The 24,739-nt window shown below is 32.4% G+C and overlaps 2 protein-coding genes across 2 annotated transcripts in view; one reads left to right on the top strand and one right to left on the bottom strand.

Annotated features, from left to right (window-relative positions):
* Positions 1-7,395: 7,395 nt before the first annotated feature.
* Positions 7,396-9,460, top strand: LOC126882961 (venom peptide SjAPI-like). Its single transcript, XM_050648045.1, has 2 exons — positions 7,396-7,564; positions 9,169-9,460. Exons 1-2 carry the CDS (start codon positions 7,504-7,506, stop codon positions 9,369-9,371), a joined length of 264 nt encoding a protein of 87 aa, XP_050504002.1. The 5' UTR covers positions 7,396-7,503; the 3' UTR covers positions 9,372-9,460.
* A 13,594-nt stretch (positions 9,461-23,054) lies between these two features.
* LOC126882942 (vacuolar protein sorting-associated protein 35) overlaps positions 23,055-24,739 on the bottom strand; it is a 49,793-nt gene continuing 48,108 nt past the window's right edge. Inside the window, exon 10 of the mRNA XM_050648019.1 lies at positions 23,055-23,485. Coding sequence (XP_050503976.1) covers positions 23,255-23,485 — 231 coding nt within the window. The 3' untranslated portion in view covers positions 23,055-23,254. The remainder of the gene's footprint in view (positions 23,486-24,739) is intronic.

The following is a 24,739-nucleotide window of genomic DNA, read 5'->3' as shown; positions in this document are numbered from 1 at the left end:
TTGAATCTGTTTGAATTATTATTGACTTATTTTCATCAAAATTTGCAAGAACTGGTGGTGAGCAAATTAACTTTTTTATTAAATTTAATGCGTCTGTGTGACTTTTAGTCCACACCCAAAGTGTATTCTTTTTTAACAATTCTCTTAATGGGGCTGATACATCCGATAAGTTTGGTATAAAACTGCGATGATAATTGATCATACCCAATATTTTTTGTAACTCTTTTTTATTATTGGGTTCTTTTAAATTAATAATAGCTTTTATTTTATCTAAGTCAGGTCTCATACCATTTTTATCAAATGTATTTCCCAAATATTTTACTTCAGACATTCTATATTGTATCTTATTAGAATTAAATTTTACCCCAATATTTCTAGCACGTTCCAATACTTCATTAAGGATTCTATCATGTTCTTTAAGACTATCAGCAAATATCAAAAGATCATCAAAATATATAAGACAGCCCTCAATATCACCAAAATTCTCTAAGTTAATTCTTTGAAAAAATTCGGGGGCAATATTTAGTCCAAATGGAAGTCTATCAAATTTCCAAATTCCAAAGGGAGTTCCAAATGCACAAACTCTACTGGACTCCTCATCTAGCTGAACTTGATAGAATCCCTCTTTAAAGTCTAAAACAGAAAAATAGCATTTGTTTTTTAACTTATTGCATATCTCTTCAATAGTAGGTATTAAGCAATATTCCTTTTCAAGCGCTTGGTTTAAATCTTTAGGATCCAAACAGATTCTTAACGTTTTATCAGGCTTTTCAACGATAACTAAATTGCTCAACCACTCAGTAGGACCCTCACATTTAGATATGATGCCACGTTTTTCTAAATCTAAAAGTGTGTTTTCTAATCTTTTTTTAATGGCTAAAGGGACCCTTCGTGGTGGTTTAGCTACAGGAACACAATTATCTTTAAGTTTTAGTTTACATTTTTGAGGACATTTGCCTAATCCAATGAATACATCACTATTTTGTTTAATAAAGGCACTTTTTGTTATGTTTAAATCTATGTTATCTACTCTTCGTATCAAATCTAAATCTAAGCATGATTTTAACCCTAAAATTGGTGTAAGGCTATCTTTAACTACAACAAATTCTAATAAATAATCAATATTTTTATATTTACAGACAAGTTTTATTGTACCAATAGGAACGACCTTAAAACCACCATATGTTTCAAGTATGACTTTAGTTTCTTTTAAATCATTAATTTTGCAAACTTTTTGAACAAAACCATTAGGCAAAATGTTAACCTGTGCCCCTGTATCTATTTTAAAAGGTATATCAACATTACTAATTTTTAAATTTTCGATCCAGTCTTTATTATTTTTATTCTTGATTTCATTAACAGTGATTGATGATATCATAAAATCACCTACCTCGTTATTTTCACTTTCTTCCACTTGTACTTCTCTCACTAACCTGCTATGATAACACACTTTATCGAAATGGTTATTTTTACCGCACTTTCTGCACTTTTTTCCATATGCTGGACACCTCCTTGGCCCATGGACTCTCCCACAGTTTCTGCAGCTATATTCATCTCTAGAATTTGCACTCCTGAATGTTTGGACTGAATTTTGCCCCTGCTTGGCTTTACTCCCAATTGATTCAATTTTAACCTTCTCCAAGCTGTTCTGAACTTCTTTTATTTGAGCTTGGGATATTTCATGCATTTTACATATTTCAATAGCTTTAGCCAGATCTAAATTAATGGTCTTTAACATGTTTTGTTGTGCATCCTTACTATTAGTGCCTAATACTATTCTATCTCTTACCATTGAAGATGCTTCTGCTCCAAACTCACAATTTTTTACTTTGTTTTTTAAATCTGTTAAAAAGTGGTCAAACGGCTCTCTTTCTTCTTGAATGCGGTTGTAAAACACATATCTTTCATAGACCACGTTTTTTCTAGGCGTGACATAAGACTCAAATGCTTCCAATACATCTGCTAGCTTGCCTTTTTGGGCCTCCGTTAATTCCAAAGTGTTATAGATTTCAATGCCTTCTTCTCCAATTAGATTGAGTAAAATTGCTACCTTAACGTCATCACTTTTACCACTTTTTCCAGAGGCCATCAGATATATTTCAAAACTTTGTCTGAATCTTTTAAAATTTTCGGCCACATTTCCTTCAAATGACAATGTATTTGGTAACCTCACTTCCATGATTTTGGTTTATTTTCCACTAGACTGCGCCATGTAATAATGTTTAAGGTCTTGTGAATTGTTATAGTACTTTATTCAATAATTATATTTTATAATTCAAAGTCATTGCTCTATTGTCCTTACTTGACCTAACCCCTGCCATGAGGCCTCGTGTCCTTGTCCTGTGTCATCGTCTGTCAACAATCACTTCAAGTGATCTATGATCACAGGACTTTACATTTATGAGCTATTCAGCCTCATGACAAGAAGCAAACCAACAAGTCAGCCTGTCCAATCAAACCAACACTTGGTAGTCCCGAATGTAACCTATGCTCAGGTAGCAACCGCTGGTAATCAAATACCATCAAATACAGCTCCCAGTCTTCAACAATCCACTGACATGCTCGAACTTAAAAATATGATCAAACAATTGGTAGAACAAATGAGCACAATGTTAAACCTCTTAACCGCTCTCATTGCTAAAAAACCCTAAGATGGAGGCGTTTCTAAAACTAGCTTCATGGAACGCCAATGGCTTATCACAACATACACAGGAAATCAAATACTTTCTACACCTTCATAAAATAGATATACTGCTAGTATCCGAAACTCACTTTACACAAAAAAGTTACCTTAAAATTCCAAACTATACTATATATACTACTAATTATCCAGATGGATCAGCACATGGAGGCTCTGCTATTATAGTTAGAAATACAATAAAACATCATAATGCTGGCGAGTACCAAACAAATCACATTCAAGCGACCAATATTGTGGTTGAAGACTGGGATGGACCACTTACAGTATCTGCGCTGTATTGCCCACCACGACACTCTATCACAAACGAACAATTTAAAGATTATTTCAATTCACTTGGGAGCCGCTTCATAGCAGCAGGGGACTATAATGCCAAACATACCAGGTGGGGATCAAGACTAATCACTCCGAGAGGTAGAGTTCTCTTAAATATCATAGAGTCAAATAATATGGATTATTCATCAACCGGCGAACCAACATACTGGCCCTCGGACAGAAATAAAATCCCCGATTTGGTCGATTTTGCTGTAGTTAAGAACATCCCTAGGTCTAATATAAAAGCTACATCATGCTACGAATTATCTTCTGATCACTCGCCTATACTATTCACAGTTGGAACCCAGGTACTTATTAAAGAAATATCCCCCTCACTTTATAACAGACGCACACACTGGCCAAAATTCAGATCTATACTGGAGAACAAGGTGTCTCTAGACATTCCACTAAAAACCAAAGAGGACATTTTTCTTGCTGTGGAACAACTAACTTCAAATATCCAATCAGCTGCCTGGCAAGCAACACCAACAATACAAAATAAATGCATAATAAATGACTGCCCACAAGTTGTCAAAGAAAAAATTTTGCTAAAGAGAAGACTGAGGAAAAGATGGCAACAGACCAGAGATCCTGCTGATAAGCGTAGATTCAATAGTGCATCAAGGGAATTAAAAAAGCTCTTCGAAGATCTCAAAAACCAATCATTTCAGTACTACTTGGAAAATTTAGATTCCACTAAAGATACCGATTATTCGCTATGGAAAGCCACGAGAAAACTGAAACAACCCCAGAAACCGTCACCTCCAATTAGAAAATCGGACAGAGAATGGGCTCGTAGTGCACAAGAGAAAGCAAGTTGTTTTGCAGAGTATTTTTCCGAAGTATTTACTCCCAATCAAGTGAATTCACCTGTGGAAGTAGACGTATTCTCATTTCTTCAAAGTCCATATCAAATGAGTTTGCCTATTCCGAAATTTAAGTCGTCCGAGGTCATCTTGGCTATTAATAATTTAAACGATAAAAAATCTCCAGGGTACGATTTGATCAGTGGAAAAGTATTGAAAGAATTACCTATCAAATGCATAAAACTTATAACGTTTATATTCAATGCCATATTAAACTTAGGTTACTTTCCTGATCAATGGAAAGTGTCTCAGATAATAACCATTCTAAAACCGGGGAAACCTCAAGAAGAAACTACATCGTACAGGCCAATCAGCCTCTTGCCAATCACGTCTAAAGTTTTCGAAAAACTATTAGTAAAAAAACTCGAACCCTGGATCAAAAATCTAATTCCAGACCACCAGTTTGGATTTCGATCCCATCACTCAACAATCCAACAAGTTCACAGAGTGGTAAAACATATAAATGCTGATTTTGAGGCCAAAAGGTACTGTTCAGCGGCATTTCTTGACGTTAGGCAGGCATTTGACAAGGTATGGCATGAAGGCCTCCTATACAAGCTAAAAAAGACATTACCGCACAGCTTTTACATTCTTCTTGAGTCATATTTGTCAGGTAGGTGTTACTTTATTAAATACCAAGATGCAATTTCCAAACTCTATTCTATCAAAGCTGGCGTACCACAGGGTAGCGTGCTGGGACCTACCTTGTATCTCTTGTTTACCGCAGATATACCTCCACCTCTTCAGGAACCACTAGAGGAGAGACCACTTACAGAAGAAATGATGCTAGGAACATTTGCCGACGATACTGCAATCCTAGCCTCACACAGAGACCCTATTTATGCCTCGCATATCCTTCAAGCGTATCTAGACAGAGTACAAATTTGGTTTTTGGAATGGAAAATTAAAGTGAATGAAGGAAAATCTATTCAAGTTACATTTACAACACGAAGAGGAACTTGTCCTCCTGTAACTTTAAACAATCACCAATTACCATCAGCCAACGAGGTAAAATATCTTGGTATTCATTTGGACAGAAGTCTCACATGGAGGAAACATATCTGGACCAAGAGAAAGCAACTAGGTCTCCAATTCAGAAATATGTATTGGTTAATGGGCCGTTCATCAAGACTATCTCTGGATAATAAATTGCTGCTCTATAAGGCAATACTTATGCCAATCTGGACATATGGGTTGGAACTATGGGGAACAGCCAGTCACTCCAACATCGAAATCATCCAACGCTTCCAATCAAAAACCCTCAGAACCATCACTAATGCACCTTGGTACATCAACAATAGAATTATTCATCGAGACCTTAAAACTGATACGGTACAAGAAGTCATCACAAAACGTAGCGCTGCTTACATTGCCAAGTTGGAGGATCATGAAAACCAGTTTGCACTTAACCTCTTAGACAATTCCCAAGAACAGCGTAGGTTAAAGAGGTTGAAACCATTGGACTTACCATTTAGAGTAAACTTTTAAACTAATGAGTTAGTAGTTATGAAATGTAATTATTTTGTACAGAACTTTATAAAAATTGTACTTTGATTTTGCCAGTGGGTAAAATCTTTCTTGTCCTTAGTCAATGTAATTACTTTTGTTTATTGTTGACACTCAACAGATTGCAAAATAAATTTAAATAAAAAAAAAAAAAAAATTTTCTGCTATTATGTAGTATTGTATCATCAGCTTATCTAATTTCACACATAGGTAAGCCATTTATTTTTATGCCTGCTACTTCATCTTCTAATTCGTTTTTGAATATTTCCTGAGTATGCAACAGTGATGCCGACAAGGCATCCTGTCTAACACCTCTGTTGATTTTTATTTGATTGATTTTTAAATTATTTATTCTTATGGTTATGGTTATTAGGAATTAAATAATACAATTTAGCCCTAATAAAAACATATTTTCGTAAACATATAAAATTGGAAAATAAAAAACAATCAAAGTCGATTTGTTTGTAAATGATATTGGCATTATCATGACCTAACGTCAAAATTTGATAATATTAGGAACACGTGAATAAATTATCGATAAAAAAAATAGTAAAACATATATTTACTTTATTGATATCAGTAAATACTCTAAATTAATAAAATAAGAAATCATTACCTAACTTTATTATTTCTTTTATATTTATTTAATAAATCTATATCTAAAAAATAATTAGTAGTCCAGGAATTCAAAGTTTTCACCTCGCAATTTTTACAGAATAGATCGATTTGCTTGAAAATTTGAGAATAAGTTGTAAATAGTCCAAGGATCAAAATCTAGATGACGCCGTAAGGCGCTTTTACGGTGGGGGTTAGATGCCACCCCATCTCTGGGTGGATAGTTTTTTTTATTTTTTGACTGCAAGGATTGGTAAAAAATTTAATTCTAAGCAAAAAATGTTCCACACATTTTTTTGATAAAATTAACACTTTTTATATCTAAAAAATCAATGTTGTTCTGAAGCTATTTCCTTGTGGCATTTTTGTAATTAACTATTCTAAATGGGAAATAAGCCACAATTTAACTAAAAAATGTGATATTAATACAATAACACAATATAACACAATAAAAAAAATATTCACGTTTCGACGTCCGATTTGGACGTCGAATAATATATGAAATAAAATAATATTATAAAATAATATATATAATAATATTGAAAAATAATATATAATATTGGCAGATTTAATTTAATATGATTTACAAATATTTGTAATCATATTGATATTATTATAATTGTATGTTAGAGAATTGTATTAGTTCTATGTTTCGATTATCATTACTGACAATTTTGTTATCTTAAGATTTTTTATACATTTTGGCAATAAGGGGCTACTTTTAACCCTTAAGAATGAATTTTCAAAGGATTCAAATATTTAAAAATTATACTTTGAGCAACAAAAAATTATTATATTAAAATTCATCTCAAATTTCACTGTTTATAAACTTTTTTGTAAAGTTCAAAATGCAGAGTAGTTTTCACTTTTAAAAAATAAATTTTTAAGGCTTGAAATATTTAGAAATTATTTTAAGAATATCAAACCATTATTACCTAAATCATCCGGTCCAAATTTTATCCTCTTTAAGCGTTTTTTTCTAAATTTGAGTTAGGGGCAGTTTTTACCCCTAAAAATGGACTTTTAAATGGTTAAAATAGTTAATAATTATAGTTATTAGACATAGTATATAGTTATTATAAGTGTTAGACAATTATTCTTTAATTCATATGAACCAATCTCACTATTTTTAAGCTTTTTTAGAAATTTTGGCAATAAGGGGAGTTTTCACCATTAAAATATAAAAAGCGCCCATCGACACAATATAGATTTTGAAGCAGAGGGTAAGGTAAGCATAATCCCAAATTTTTATAAAAATCGGTCCATTCTGTAAAAATTGCGAGGTTTTGTCCTATTTCAAGCTTCATTTCTTGGACTATAGGTAAACCAATTAAAAACAGCTAATAATCGTACTAAACATAATATTTTTGTTAATAACCATAACATTATTATTTTGTTATTACGTGAAATGGTATAAAAACTGAGATTTTATATGTAGCATGTATATTAAAAAAAAAGATAGTAATTTAACAATAATTTCTTGTTGAACCAAAATTTACAACAATGAAATTCTTTCTGGTATTCCTTTTAGTTGCTGTAATGGCTCATAGTTCATTGCAAAAAGGTAAGTTTACCCAATAATTTTATAATTGGAAGAATAGTCTTTAGAGATGATTTCTAGAGAATTTATTGAGTCTGTAATTATTAGGAAGCTAATTTCGGACCTTTTTGTAACGTGAGATATGGCTTTAATATATTGCAAAGAGTTCTCCTGTTAGGATAGTATTAGTCTCCGCTAGTTTATATTTTCGTATTTCACCTTTTGTTACAAAGACAGATGCTACACAATGCTCCGTCTTATATCCATTCGTGAATAACTGTTTGAAAGAGATAATTGAGAAATTAAGGTTTGATAATACTATGTAGAATTAATTAAATGATGATTGGTTTCTTTCTTATTTTCTGACAATAGATCCAAATTTATATGGGGTGCAAATCAGAGACGCATTTGAAGATTTGCTGCCCCTGGGCTATCCACAATTCGACACCCCAATTTGAATGGCGGTCCCATTCCTCCCCTAGTAAACTTACAACCGCCGCAGTTTGACGACGGAGCGGTTGCATATGAACGATTCCATTTGTTCCTTGGCAACGTTAACCGCGGCGGTTGGGTTTTTCAAGTAAACCGCGACGTCGACGTTGGCAAACCGCCCTCATGTGGATAAGCTGTTAGATATAATACGGTCCTGTATTCTCGAGCGGCATGGAGAGAAGGAGACAGAAGTCATCAAATGCACCGTCGCGTCGCGCGTCGGCTGGTAGAAAATTCTACAGACATTCTGACGCATTCCATCCTGGCCTCGAATAATTTTTTTGGCGGTAGCGACGAGCGGCATAATAATATTGTATTAACAACCCATGTGGGGTTTCGCCGCTTTCGCTTTCTAGGTCCATTTTATTGGGTGAATCAGTTCCCATCATCATTGTATTTGTCTAATACATATTTCACTAATATGTCTCCATTTCATCCGGTCTATTGTCTTCTCTTTCCATTTTGTAATTCCTGTCCTTCTTAGGTTCTCCTCTACTTCAATTAACCATTTCAATTTGAGTCGACCACGTCTCCTTTTTTCCTTCTGGTTGCCATAATATCATAGCTTTTGATAGTAATTATTCTGATCCTTGTCTCTGTCTCCATATATTACCCAGCCGTTTGATTCTTTGTACTTTTATTTTCTTTACTATGTATATCTTCTCCATTTAATTTTTCTAAAATTTCTTTATTCGTTCTCCTTATATACTCTTGTTCTTCGATTTCCACTGGACCCAGTATTGTTCTTATTATATTTCGTTCATTTATCCTTAATTTCTCTTCTTCCTTTTTTGTCATAGTCATCGTTTCTGTTGCATACATTGTTATTGGTCCTATATTAATATTTTATAAATATTCATTTTTGTTAACAATATTACATCTAATAATAATAGGTTTGTTCCAACACGACAAAGAACCGTCATGTAACGATCACGTTACTATAAAATTAACGTTTCATATGAGTTCCATGGGAACGAATTAATATGTTCCATGGTACTGCGCAGGACGGTGATCGTTACATGGACGGTTTCTCGTTGTGTTGGAACAAACCTAATGTTTTCTATATCTGCAAACTAGTGCAAACGATATGTAGAAAATAAAGGTGTTATTATTAATGAAACTTTTTTTACTTTTAGCTGCATTATTCCCGACGTGTGATGGGGAAAATGAGGTACAAGGATGTGAACCATGTTGCCCTGAGCTAGAAGTAAGCTGTCAAAAGAAAGTGCCAGGTACATGCCCAAGCCCAATTTGTTTAGCCATTTGCAAACTGAAATGCGTTTGTGCTCAAGGATATCTCCGGGACCAGGTATCTGGAAAATGTGTGAAGGATTGTTAAACCTTATTTGGAAGATCACTTTTAAATGGAAATAAAGATTTGTCTTGTATTAATAATTTAGTCATTAAATTCTTGGTGCCATGAAATAACATTTATTTCTGACCGATATTTTTTCTAAATAATTCAATAGCTTGTGCTCAAGGATATCTCCGGGACAACGACGTATCTGAAAAATGTGTAAATAATTGTTAAACCTTATTTAGAATATCACTTGTAAATGAAAATAACAATATGTCTTGTATGTACTTATTAATAATACCTTATTAATAAATCAATAGCAACAATTGAACCAGAATTCTCTCAAAATTATTTGTTGAAGACAAATTTGAAGAACGTGTTGAAGCGGTTTACCAATTTAAACGACGGCAAAGAGAGATAGAAAATAGTATTATATAATAGTGCAAAGGAAAGAGAACACGGTTCCCATGCAACCAAGTGACGTCAATAACGTCGAGGAAACGTCAGCTTTTGGTTGAATATATACACGTGTTTGAACATTACGTCGTATTTTGGTGATTTTAAATACGTAAGATTAATAACGTTAAAATACGCTTAAAAACACACGTTTTCATTTCAGACAGCCTAAGCCTGACGTCACAAAAATAGGAGGAGCTTAACGAGTTAATGCTTATAATTTTTAATGTTGTATACATAGCCCAGTAAATGAAGGGGAAATTCGGCGATACCGTGTAATTTTCAGGGGCAACTCCGAATTGCATGAAAATTTGGATTTAGGTTCTACTGACCCTCCACTTCAAAGTTGAAATTGTGTCGTTGGTTGCTTTTACTTGGGGGGTGACAGTCACCCCTTCTCGGGGGTGAAAAAACATACGTTCAAGATAAGACCAGAAATGGATAAATTGTCTGATTTTAAGCAACTTTTGTTATATAGAGTTTTTTACGTAAGTCAATACTTTTCGAGTTATTTGCCATTGAAAATGTTGATTTTTCGACAAAAAAAACTACGTTTTCAGACGGTTTTTCGCAAATAACTCAAAAAGTAAATATTTTATCGAAAAAAATATTCTTAGCAAAAGTGTAGCTTATAAAAAACCCAAAAAATGGTGTATCAGTAAAGTCTATCAATCAAATAAAAACAAAGTTGTGGCTCATGAAAAATACGTTCTTATTCGTCTAATTCCAAATCCAATATTTCAAGGTGAAATCACCGAAAAATTAAGCACTTTTCGGGAAAAACCCATTTAAACTTTTTTAAAGTGTTTATAAAAAGCTTTGTTTTAATTGTTAACAAAAGTTTTAGCATTAAAAATAAGCGAGTTACGCTCAAAATAGAGTTGGCCCTCTTTTTTTTTGTAAAAAATAACGAAAATCTCGCCGTGTTTAGCTCCCCAAATGAAATTAAGCGTTGCCGCTTTACAAACAATTTATTTACCTATCTATTTTTTATATGATCTGTCAGTCTCACCGGTTTAAAGTGTTTATTTTTGAAAGGGTTGTAATTGAGAAAGCTTGAATAGGTCACTATATAATCACGAGTGTATGCAAATTTTGAACAGCCATATCTTAACCAATGTTTGTCTTACGGGGAAACAAAATGAAACTAGCATATTTATAATAGCAAAACCTACATTTTTTTACTCTTTAAGATATTTCTTATCTTCTTCTTCTTCTTAAAGTTCCCTCTCCTATTGGAGGTTGGATATCATAATGGCTATGGTCACTTTGTTGGCTGCTGCTCTGAATAGTTGTAATGAACTACAGTTAAACCATTCTTTAAGGTTCCTCAGCCAGGAGATGCGTCTTCTTCCTATGCCTCTTCTTCCTTGGATCCTATTTCTTATCACTAATACTTTTTAAGTTATTTTGAAAAAATGAAATTTTTCAAAAATTTTTAGAATTTTTTTTTACTATAAAACCAAATGTTTTCAGAAATAAGCACTTCAAACCAATCAAACTTACAGATCATATAAACAATATACAGTAAAATAGATATGGTAAAGCCAAACGATTAATTTCATTTAGGATGCTAAATAGAGGGAGGTTTTTACGATTTGTTTTACAAAAAAAAGGGGCCAAGTTTTTTTCAGTGTAACTCGTTTATTTTTGATGCTGTAAACTTTTGTAAAAAACAAATAATAAGCTTTTTTTCGATACTTTAAAAATGTTAATAAGGTTTTCCCGAAAAACGCTTCTTTCTTCGGTGATTTCGTGTTGAATTATTCGATTTGGAATTAGACGAATAAGAACGTATTTTTCATGAGCTACAACTTTGCTTCTACTCAATTTGTAGACTTTACTGGTACACCATTTTTTTCGTTTTTTTTTATAGGCTACACTTTTGCTAAAAATATTTTTTTCGATAAAATATTTCCTTTTTGAGTTATTTGGGAAAAACGGTCCGAAAACGTAGTTTTTTTGACGAAAAATCAACATTTTAAATCGCGAATAACTCGAAAAGTATTGACTTACGTAAAAAACTTTATAGAACAAAAGGTGCTTAAAATAAGTCAATTTATCCGTTTCTGGCCTTATTTTAAACACGCGTTTTTCACCCCCCGAGAAGGGGTAAATGTCACCACCCAAGTAAAAGCAACCAACGGCACAATTTCAACTTTGAAGTGGAGGGTAAGTAGAACCTAAATCAAGATTTTCATGCAATTCGGAGTTGCCCCTGGAAATTACACTCCAAAACGGTCATTTATTGGGCTAACAGTTTAGTCCGGGAATCTTTACCCGTGCGTCATCATTTATACAAAGTATTGACATTGACTCCAAACAATTTCGTTTATAAGCTTAAATTGTCATAAAAAATTTTTCATTTATTGTTTACGTGCTTTGTGTGGTATTAAAATAAGACTTCTCATTTAGATATTTAGTTGAAGAAACGTGTTAATTAAGAGATTTTTATTCGTTTTTCTCCGTTTTTCTCAAGTGGATGAGTTTAATGCAATAGTTCTTCTTGAAAACGGTTTGAGGTTATGTATTTTGTTTTGGTGAATATTTTCTGTTAATGAACTAATTATGTGTTATCGAGTTTAATTAAATTAATTTGTTAATAAATTATTTATTAATTTATATGTTGTTTCAGTTTTGACACAGCAAGTACCTATACCTACATAAAAAGTGAAAATTCTATAATGTTGCATCGAGGGCAATTCTATGCATGTTGCATGTAATTCTATGCATTTGGTTTTACTTTTAGCCTATAAGCTAAATTTATTAAATGAATGCAATACCAACAACCCATATAGCACACAACGTCCGATGTACGTCCATATAACGTACATTTAAAGTCCAAACGTCCATGGACCAAAACTGGACGTACTATGTACGTACATTACGGGACGTCCATTGGACGTTTGATTTCAACGTACATTGGACATCCATTTGTGGTCCATGGATATTTTACACAAAACGCTACTATTATATTAAGTCCCAATACAAACTAAATGAGAATCTTCTTGACAACGTTGTCGCTCTTCGCGCTATCGGTCGTGAAAGGTAGTATTAGAGAGGTACTTTTAGGGGATTATCGCTGTTAATTGTTGTGGAATACTGAAGGATGGTTTATTTATGATAATTCACAGAATGGCAACCGCGCTTGTAATATACAACAACGGTACTGACTCTAAAAATAGTTTGGAACAGAAACAGAACAGAGATTAAACCTCTTTTAATGTGCATGCTTCCTAGGGCGTCATTATCTGAATCTCGTCTTTATGAAAATACATCCTGTGATATATTTGTGTTTTCTGTTTATCGTGCAAGTGCAGTCGTGCATTAATGAAGTTCCTAGTTCCTATAATAAAGTATATATTATAATGAAGTTATAGTAAAGAGAAATAAAAAGGTCTTTTGTGTAATATTTTTAAGTATAAGTTTAGTATTATAAGGAACTATTTCCTATAAAGGCTTTTTGCTATGTATTCACAAAATTATGGATACTAGATTTCTTTCTGAAAAGTGCCCTACAAATGTCCATAAGACGTACATTGAATGTACATAAGGTGTACACTGAAAGCTTCAATACAACGTACAATGTACGTTTGTAGCGGACGTTCTATGGACGTCCAATTTTGTGAACTCTGGACATTCGTTGGACGTCCATCGGATGTCCATTGTACCTTAGCGGGACGTCCATTGGACGTTCCAATGTACACAGATGTACGTCCATTGGATGTCCATAAAACGTACTTGTGCTATCTGGGAATGCCCATACGAATAACTATTATTGTGTATTTTTAAAACCATAAAATGAAAAATAATCTAAAAAACGACATAAAAACTACGTCTTTATATCACGTATTTAAAACGTGATAAAATGACGTCAGTTATGGTGGGAAATATTCACGTGACTTTCGACGTCGAAAAAACGTGACAAACTGACGAGGTTTGGTGATAATTATGACGTCTTTTCAACGTTTTGTAAACGTTATTTGGTTGCCTGGGTTAGCACGTCTTGTTGATAAAATCGGTCGAACTCAGCGTTAGGATCATACACTACCAGTGTGGGTGGTAGAATTTTTACTAAGTTGGTTAACTCATAAAATGATAAAAATCTTAACACAACGTAGTTAGACCAGTACATAGTAAAATTACCACGGCACTGATCGTATCAGCTCCCTAGCTCAGTCGAAAGGGGGACGTTTTAGCACCTGTATGTTAAATCTCTTTGAACTGTGTCATTTTACCGACCATTCATCGGAAAATGATCCACGCTCCTCAGGATAATAAAAATAGAGAAAAGACGCAATAAATTAGGGTTTGGTGTTAGCTTAAGGATCATAAATAACAAATTTCCACAGAAATTTCGCTATTTCACGCTGCGTTGAATGTATTTCATGTTGCGTTGAATCCCGTCTTCAGTTCTTATCTTTTTCTGTTATATTTTTCACTCGGCCTGGCATTCCAACGCTCCGTGGGTTTTTTAAGGTTGTCACAAATCCCTTAGGAGTAGTACTCTAAATGAAAGGGTGAAAAGCAATGTTCGTTTTTTTTTTAGATTCATATTTAAAATAAATGAGTAAAAAATTATAGAAAGAAATTAATAAAGAATTAAAATTAGATACACATATAAAAACCGTTTAAAAACTAGACAATAATAGTATTTTTGATAAAAATAATCTTTTTCTTCTTCTTCCTTTTGTGTAGACATGACTCTGTCTGTTTCTCAATGTGTCTCCATTAAGTTGTAATTTCATCGTTTTCGTGGTCTTCCCACTGATCGCCTTCCTATTGGGGAACCGTCTCTCGCCGTTCTTTTTTCCTGGTTTTTCCTCGTGATTTACTATGGAATCACTAACACGAGAATTTTACTGTCACCATTTCATGTGTTTGTCTTTTTATAGACAAATCACCTGCTACGATTTTTTGTGACAGATATTCTTGAGTTAAAGTTGATAGCATGTAATCGAATAAACTGTCTTTGAATAAATTCGTCCCAGGAACGCAACTCATAAATATTGTTTATGTATACCTATTGGTAGGGAGCAAAGTATGCTAAATTTGCAGTCACTCGAGCGGTATGAGGACCTATTGGGTTGTGATTATTAGGTCCTAAAACCAAAAAAAGTTAAGTAAAATTTTCCATTTTAGTGGGGACTTTCCACTTTTTAATTAGATTTTCCATTTCCAACAATCGTTTTTTCCGATTATAGCGCCATCTATCCATAATTCGAGAATATGTCTCGAATAAAAGTTGCTTATTTTTACGTAAAGAATCAAAATCTGCAATAAAAATTTGGGGGTATGTACCATTTAAGATTTTAAAGTAACCCCCGACCCCATCTCCGTGGAGTGTCGTGTTTGGTACCATTCTATAGATTATTCAAAAACATTTTGAAGGTGTATTTTGCAGTTTTTCGATCTCATGTTCATTTTGCGAAATATCGCGGAGTTTGTATTTAAAATTTCAAATTTTTCCGCCACCCCTGTCCGTGGGGGGTCATGTTTATTACCATTCGATAGATTTTTGAAAAATATTGAAGACGTATTTTTAGTTTTTCGATCTGACGTTCATTTCGCGAAATATTCGATTTTTTTGTGAAACTTTTTGACTCACCCATTTCCTTACGCCCCGCTCAAATCGTCAGATTTTTGAAATATACACTCTTTTGCATGTACTTAACTTACCTTATCTTAATCTGACAATTTCGAGTATTTTTAACGATAGATTTTTTTTTCGGCCCCCCCTTAACGAACTTCCCTGTGTTAAGAGCCAATATATGGTAGAGGTACATCTACAGGGTACCAGGTTTCTCCCCATATGATAATCTGACGCGCTCGAGTAACTGCAAAAATCCACGCTTGGGCTCTCATACCATATTTAAATTTAAAGTATTCTACTTTAAAATGTATAATATGTCTGAATTGCCGATATAAGTTTAGTACCATTCGATAGATATTTGAAAATTATTGAAGACGTATTTTTTAGTTTTTCGATCTGACGTTAATTTCGCGAAATATTCGATTTTTTTTTTGTGAAACTTTTTGACTAACCCATTTTCTTACGTCCCGCTCAAATCAAAAAAACAGAAAAATAAAAAAGACCGTTAAATTTTGTAATACACATTCGTTTCTCGAAGGAAATCTAGTACACTCTGAACTGAAGATGTTCTAATAGGGCTTTTCATTGCTTCTCATTTGTTTCGGGGAACTAGTCATGTGTCATATAATACATTCGTGTGATAAGTGCCCGAAACAAATGAGAAGCGATGAAAAGTCCTATTAGCCGAGGATTCCATTCATAAGACCTTGTTTAGAGTATTTTTTTTTGTTCTTGCTCGTACAAGATACACTGTGTAAAAATATGTTGAACGATTAACGATTCACTACACTTTTGACAGACTGGTGACTACTTCGAAGGAATGAGATGTCCATGTGTCAGCCGTGTGTAACCAATTCTTAGCCTGCGAATGATTAATTTGTCTTTTCTATTTAAATTAGTTAGATGAAAGGTTTCGATGGTAGATTGTATTTTGTATAGTTTCGAGGTTCATCTTCTCCATTAGTTTTGTCAGAACTTTTTGATTTGAGCCCTGAAAAGTATCATATGGAAATACCTAACAATAATAAGGAATACTAAGCTTAGGTTAGCCAATCCCCTTATTTTCTCCACTGCCTACATACGATGTGACATATGGACTCCCAAAAAAATCGATAGAAGACAGAAAGAAGTCTTCGAAATGGGTCTACAGAAGAATTATATGCCTGTTCTGGAGAGAAGACAGAACCGACCGAGCATACCTAAAATACTACAGCAACTTAGCCAGAAGAACGGGGACTATGTAACTATTCGTAGTAGATGACCGTAGACCAAAAGGAAGATCTTCAACACGATAGACTCGGATAGACCAACGAAATGAAGACTGGTGAGACACAGAATCGCAGCCAATGGACACAGCAAGCTAACAGAGTGTCACCATATCCTCCAGTTGTTTGGAACTAGTGTAGAAAATTCTCGAAAATAAAAAATCGGAGAATATTCTCGATATGGAGAATTTTCTGAGAATGAACACTATGACTCGCTTAGGGATATTGTTAAAGATGAAATAGGGTATTAAAAATCATGAAATTATATGAGACAAAACAACAGTGTTCTTTATATATAAAAAATACAAAAACAACAGAAAAGACAAAATGTATTTGATAAAAAAAAGAATGTATGTGTACTTTGTACGCACGTAAGAAGTTATACTTCTATTATATGATTTAAACGAAATTAATATACTTTTTATTTATATTTTGTTTAAATATTAAACTAATTTATACTTACTACTTCCAAACATTTTTATTAGAACAGTGCCAAAAATTAAAATAATAAAAGAATAAAACACACACCAACACATTAAACAAGCCACAAATGATGTCTGAACATTAATTGTCGAAAATTTTTTTAACTAAATACGTATTTTCTGAAAATACAATTATATAATAAATATACTTACAAAAAAGAATGTGTGTGTACTTTGTACGCACGTAAGAAGTTATACTTCTATAGTATTTTTACTACAAAAACGTTATTACGTAGGTCAAAATTTTTGACGTAAGAGAACTGTCAAAACATTAGAATGTGACTTTTCATTATTGTCATGTTTATTATAAACATGTCAATAAAGAAAAGTCACATTCTAATGTTTTGACAGTTCTCTTACGTCAAAAATTTTGACCTACGTAATAACGTTGTTGTAGTAAAAATACTATACTACATATTATGTGATTTTTAAGACAATACCAAAAATTTTAAAAAATAAAAGAATAAAACACACACAAACACATTGAAAAATGCCACAAAGAAAAAATGATTTCTGAACGATAATAATTGTTGGCAAAAATTTTAAATACGCATTTTCTGAAAAAAAAAATTATATAACAAATATACTTACAATCATAACATGCATAAAAAAATAAAACTTGTCTCGGGAATTGAACCCTTGAATTTCGTGCCGCTTTGACTCGTAATCGAAGCGTAGACTCACTCGTCCAATCCTACATTATTTATCATGTGGAAAAATACGGTAACTGAACGTTTTACTGTTGTTTTGAATTATGTAGTTTAAATTTTGTGGAAGAAAATATAAAAATATAACAAAACAGTAAGAAAACAATATATTAGATGAAGATTGGTAGAACTTTTGTTGGTAATCAAATTAAGTATGTAAATCAAAGCATTACATACCTACTAGATAAATAAATCTACGCCAAAAAATCATAATTTAAAAATAAAAATCGAACCTAATTTGGGATTTCTCTCTAAAATCCGCATTCTTGAGAAAATAAATGTATGTATTTCAACCTAATCCAAATGTATAATTACAATATGATTATAATAAAAACTACTTACCAAATTAGAATGAGTTTTCCTTGTCCAAAATAGTCCAAAAGTCCAAAAATATAGATACCTATATGAAAACTATTTAAAAAGGCAGTATAACTATTAACTAACTTTTGTTTGTTGTTTCTTTTCACACAAATTTTAAAACGCAACAACCATAAATAATCTAACTACAGCTGTGCCACAGCCGCCATATTGAATAATTTTTGACATGTCATTTGAACATCCAATCAGAACAAAGTTATAATGCGCATGCGCCCGGTCGCTAGGTTTTCCCATATAAAAATTTACCCTCTATCGCCGGTAAAGAAGTATAACTTCAAAAACTCTAACAAGAAGTAAAACCACTTCTATGTAAATTGGTATATTTATTAAAACTTAAAAAATCCCAATGGATTGAATAAAAAAAGTCCAATTCAGAACGTTTTCAGACCTATCGGTCCATCATCAGTGAATGTGCATACTTGCTAAATAGCCCCAGAACCAAACAATGGTTGAATTTAAAATTACATTATTTAAAAATAATATTAAACAGGCTAAACGCCGATGTTAAAGGATATCGCCTATGGGAACATGGTGTTATTATTATTTTTAAATAATGTAAATTGAATTTTAAATTCAACCATTGTTTGGTTCTGGGGCTATTTAGCAAGTATGCACATTCACTGATGATGGACCGATAGGTCTGAAAACGTTCTGAATTGGACATATTTTATTCAATCCATTGGGATTTTTTAAGTTTTAATAAATATACCAATTTACATAGAAGTGGTTTTACTTCTTGTTAGAGTTTTTTAACTATATGGTATACAGCCAACCTAGGGAACTTCCCTTTTAGTAAATATACTTACAATCATAAAATGTATAAAAAAAAACAAAAAAGAAAGTTTCTATTGGGACTCGAACCAGCGCTGATAAGAGCGGTTGGTATTGGAATTCATTCGCCTTCTCCGCTTAGCCACGGACACTATGTGTCATTATTTACGAAGATCGACTAACTAAACGGATTAAACTTGTGATATTTTGATATTTTGAAAATTGATCAAATTATTTTAATTTTGAATTGAAATGATTTAGAATTGAAAAAATACAACAAAACATAGAGTAAAAAAACAATATATTAGGTGAATATTGATAGAAATTTTGATGGTAATCAAATTATATAAATAAAAGTATTACATACTATGTATTTTGGCAGATCAAATAGGTAGGTTTATACTCATGATACATTAACAATTATTACGTACCTGTTGCTTTTAAAAACTATTTAAAAGTCACTACAATATTATAAACTTTTTTGTTTCTGTCCTCACAACAATAAAACTAATATATTATACATTTGTTTACCTTTACCTTTACCTCCAAACCACAGCTGCCATATCGGATAATTTTTGACATGTCATTTGAACATCCAATCAGAACAAAGTTATAATGCGCATGCGCCGGGCTGATAGGTTTTAACATATAAAAAAATCACCCTCTATCGCCGGTAAAGAAGTATAACTTCAAAAATGAAATTTTCTTCTTAACAGCAAATAAAGGATGTGGTGATCTAATCTGAAAAAGATGAGGCCTCAGATTCAGAATGTTTTTATCATTAGCTCATCCTGGTCATGTACATTCTACATTTTAATGTACTGTCAATACAGTCTATGTCTAGCAATTTTAAATTGTGAGCAACAAAAATTATCTTACTAGCCCGTTTAGCAGTAAGCCGGTTTCTTTTAGAAGAGTGGATAAAACCATAAGTACTGAAGCTTCTTTCAGTCGCTGCACTGGGTGAAGGCATGTCAACTTCTATTTTAGTTAAACATGTACCTTTTCACCATATGATTGGGTGTAGTTTTTCAATTGATTTTACAAAGTATGGTTTTCCAAAAAAATCACTTCCTAGACCAATAAAGTGGCACATCTGCCATTATTTCAGCTGAGTGATCACCATGCTTTAAAGTTGCTAAATTATCTATAAACTCAGTTCCCTCAACTTGTTCTTCTCTGCTTAAATGAATACCATTCTAACTATTTGTACGTTAATATAGCACCAAAACAATAAACACTGACACTGTAAACATCCTAGCTAGTATTTCATGGGATTCCCCAGCCCCGGCTACTTTGATTTTCGGGGATTTTATCTAAAATTGCGTGATTCTCCGGCAGGCCAAAGCGAAAAAGCATTTCATGAGCGGAGCGGGAAGTAGGTGTTTGGGCTTCAAGAATAATAATGTTTTGGATGCAAAAAATATATGGGTTGTTGTAAACATTGTTGGTTGTTCTCGCTGAGAATTTTCTGGCGTAGAATATTCTCTTATTACATCACTACGAAGTGTTCTAACATGTTTAATCTGCTTATTAACCTGTAGCGTGCAAACCCGCTACTTTGTAGAATTTCTTTTAATAAGACCAACTCTGCATTTAGATGTCCTCTCAGGTAGCTGTTGATTTTCATTTTTAGCAAATATTTATTAGTCGGTCCATTTATATTCTTTTCGTGCACCCTGTATATACATTTTCAATTCTATAATGAAATTAGTGATGCCTGATTTAAATTAGAAAAGTTATTTCCATCATCTCGAATAATATTTATTGAGTCATTTATTGTCATTTTCATTTTAAACAGTTTAATTATTTCCAGTTTTCGTTCTTTCTAAATATTTTATTTCGAAGCAAAATTATTTATCAAGCCATTAATTTTTTGTAATTTTAAAACGTTCAACTTTGTCAATTTCAATGAGAGTGTCTTTTTCGTTATCAGCTAATAGTGACCTTCAATTAATTTATTTTACCTTCATAAATTCCATGCTGGTGTCTTTCTGGCTCATTTTGATAATCGTCGCCAAGTCGGTAGCATCGAACAACTGCAGACCTAATTGGTAAGTTGTTTTTTTGGTTTTATCATTTACTTTTCCGATCATATTTTTTATTAATTGACTAACTCGAATTTGCAGAATATATTTATATTTTTACCTATTTGTATTGTAAATTTGATTCATCAAATAAGAAAATAATTTTGGGGTATTTATTGATTTATTTTCCGTGAATGCTAATTCATTAGAATCAGCAGTTATATTTAATATTAATTATTTTCAAGTTTAATTTAGTACGTTATTTTTATAGAAATATGTGGGATTTAATTTATTTATTTAATTGTATTTTGTAATTGGGGTGGTTAAATTAAAATACTTGGGGTTTACATTTGGTTTAGAAGTCACCTCTAGTATTTTCTGTGCTGCTGGTGGGGAATATTAGGGTTTTGTTGACTTGGGTGGTAGGGGCCGGAGGGGCCCTTCATAAATTTATGCTGCGGGTTATCTACATTTTCATTTCTCTTCTAGGCACCCAGGAGAAGGGCGTGGCCCGAGCTTTTCATCATCTGTTTTGGCCCTGACAACAGAATGTTCCCCAAAAAGTAAATGACATCGCAAATGGTAAATAGCAGTTCTTCAAGACCGTCACCCATGGGTTCGACGAACAGTTAGATTTTTTATAGTTAGTTATACCGAAATTCATTCCTTTTTACTGATAGTGTACCATATGCCAGGAGAATGCAGAGGAGTAGAATACAAGAACCCACATAAAGTCTCATGCTCGCCGTGTTGGTGATGTTATGTCGAATTTGTTTCTTGGTCCAATGTTGGCATTCTGAGATGAATTCGATATATCATTGTCAATATGAACACGACAAACCTTTAACGAAATGTATAGTGTTTCACATAAAAAAAAAAGAATGTGTGTGTACTTTGTACGCACGTAAGAAGTTATACTTCTATTATATGATTATATGATTATAAACGAAATTAATATACTTTTTATTTATATTTTATTTAAATATTAAATTAATTTATACTTACTACTTCTCAAACATTTTTATTAAAACAGTGCCAAAAATTAAAATAATAAAAAAATAAAACACACACAAACACATTAAAAATGTCACAAATGATTTCTGAACATTAATTGTCGGAAAATTTTTTAACTAAATACGTATTTTCTGAAAATAAAATTATATAATAAATATACTTACAATCATAAAATGTATAAAAAAAATAAAAAAATAAAAGTTTCTATTGGGATTCGAACCAACCTACCACGCGGCTGGTATTTGCGTTGTATTGGGATTCACTCGCATTAAAACTTAGCCACAGAGACAGCTTGTCATTATGTGCGAAGATCGTCTAACTAAACAGATTAACCCTTTGACATTTTTAACTTATGTAAATAAAATTATTTTGATTTTGAATTGAAATGATTTAGAATTGAAAAAATATAACAAAACATAGAGTAAGAAAACAATATATTAGGTGAATATTGATAGACATTTTGATGGTAATCAAATTATGTAAATAAAAGTATTACATACTACTTATGTATTTTGGTAGGTTCAAGGTAGGTATCGGAGCCCGTATAACGACTAATAAATTTCGCAATCACTTGCGTCGTGCAAAGTGCCTATGTTCAAATATCATAACAAAATTTGATCAACTATTTATAAAACACTTACCAGTGAAAGATTCTTTAGCTTTGAATAAGCGAGATCTGCGGCAGGCATACTAGTCACAGTTTGATGAACTTTCACATTGGCATGCAACAATCATCTCTTCTATGTAAATAAGTCCAAAAATATAATATGAAAACTATTTAAAAAGGCAGTATAACCATTAACTAACTTTTTGTTTGTTGTTTCTCTTCCTACAAATTTTAAAACGCAACAAGCATACATTATAACCAAACCACAGTCCCACAGCTGCCATATTGGATAATTTTTGTCATGTCATTTGAACATCCAATCAGAACAAAGTTATAATGCGCATGCGCCCGGTCGCTAGGTTTTACCATATAAAATTTCACCGTCATTACGCCCGTAAAGAAGTATAACTTCAATAACAAAAATATTGTGGAATGATGCACTATTTAATTGCCTAAAATCTTGTGTTAACATAATATTATACATATTCAAAATGATTTTATACATATAAATAATCAATTAAAATATTAATTCCTAATATAACTTATACCAATTAATTTAACAATATTTTACAATTTTATTGTTTATATAACTTTCTAAGAATACTTTCTCGAGACCTAAAATTGATTATTTAGCTTCTAGCTTTTTTGATTCGGTTTTCTCATCATCTAGATCTGGATTAAGCAATAGTCCTGTGTAAGCCTCGCCTTCGGTTCCAGGGGAATCCATTCTGAGCTTCAAATGAGCCAATGTATTATTGAAATGTTTTGTGATCTGCTCAGCTTCATCAGAGCTTTCCAAGTTAGCAAGTTCGCTTTTAATCTTCTTGATTAATTGATTCAGAATATCGGCATCCACCTAAAATATATACGAGAATGAATCAGCCCTATTCGGTAACTTTTAACAAATCGAATAGAAATGACCAAGTCGAATCGTAATTACCCGAAATCGGAATGTTTGATATATATCGCGTCATTTTCGTGTTTGGATTGGCATTCTGTAACTCACATCGTAAGCAGGTTAAATCGAAATCGGCAATTTCTATTTCACGCGGTCAAGAGGGGGCGACAACCCCGCATTGTCAAGCGAAATTAGTGTTCTGTGACCTGTTTGTTGCTGGTTCTTATATTGAAATACGACACCGTTGCCATATCTTCAATTTTTCATATATCACATTACATACAGTTACATTTTTAAAAATAGTTTCGAAAAAACAAAAAAGAAACATTTTGAAAAGTAAACAAAATATTAGTGTAAATATTGGACACAAAAACCTCAAAAGATGATGGTTTTAAATCAAAGTTAATTAAAATTATTATAAAAAAAAGATAAACTGATAAATAAAACAGATAAATGAGGATAAGATATATGATGTAAGATATTACTAATAATTATACAATCTTAAGATTTGACTCCAGCTAAAATAACTTATACACAACTTTTCCCAAAAAACGGCGTCTTTTCTATAATTATTTTCTTTTCTATAAGCGTTGACTGATACAAATACAAGTAAACTGGTATAACATATGTATCAATCAACGCTATAAGTCTCTCTTTATATTTTAAACGTTCTTATACAATCTATTCTTGTACATTATGTCATTGATTGAAATTGTACAAGAAATAAACAAAAAGAGTTTGGCAACACTGTGACTGGCAAAGATTCATCATTCAGAATCTGAATTTCGGATGCCAAATCAATTTTAAGGTTAGGTTTGATGCATACTCGTACATGTCCAAATTAAATATACAATTCCCTAAGTAAATACCACCACAGACTAAAAATTAAGCAGATACAAAAGGTAAAAATACTATAAATAATTATAAATAAGTAGTAATAAATTATTTTTAGTAGATATAAAATATAAACGTCAAAATAAAATACAATGCGCTTGCGTCAAGCACAATTCCGATTATCAAAATCTAGTTTCGGCAGGGTAAATGATGTCTAAGTCATTTCTATTCACTATTCCGATTGTAGAGATTCCGAGTGAGTTATGAAATACCGATTTTGACTATTTCTGTTCGACTTAGCCACTTCTATTCGATTTTCCTGACTTCTATCATCGAAATGAGTTACAGAATAGGCATGAATATGTTGCTTTTTGAACT

The sequence above is a fragment of the Diabrotica virgifera genome, chromosome 4, assembly GCF_917563875.1.
Source record: "Diabrotica virgifera virgifera chromosome 4, PGI_DIABVI_V3a".
NCBI classification, from domain to species: domain Eukaryota; kingdom Metazoa; phylum Arthropoda; class Insecta; order Coleoptera; family Chrysomelidae; genus Diabrotica; species Diabrotica virgifera.
This window is presented reverse-complemented; position numbering and strand designations above follow the sequence as displayed.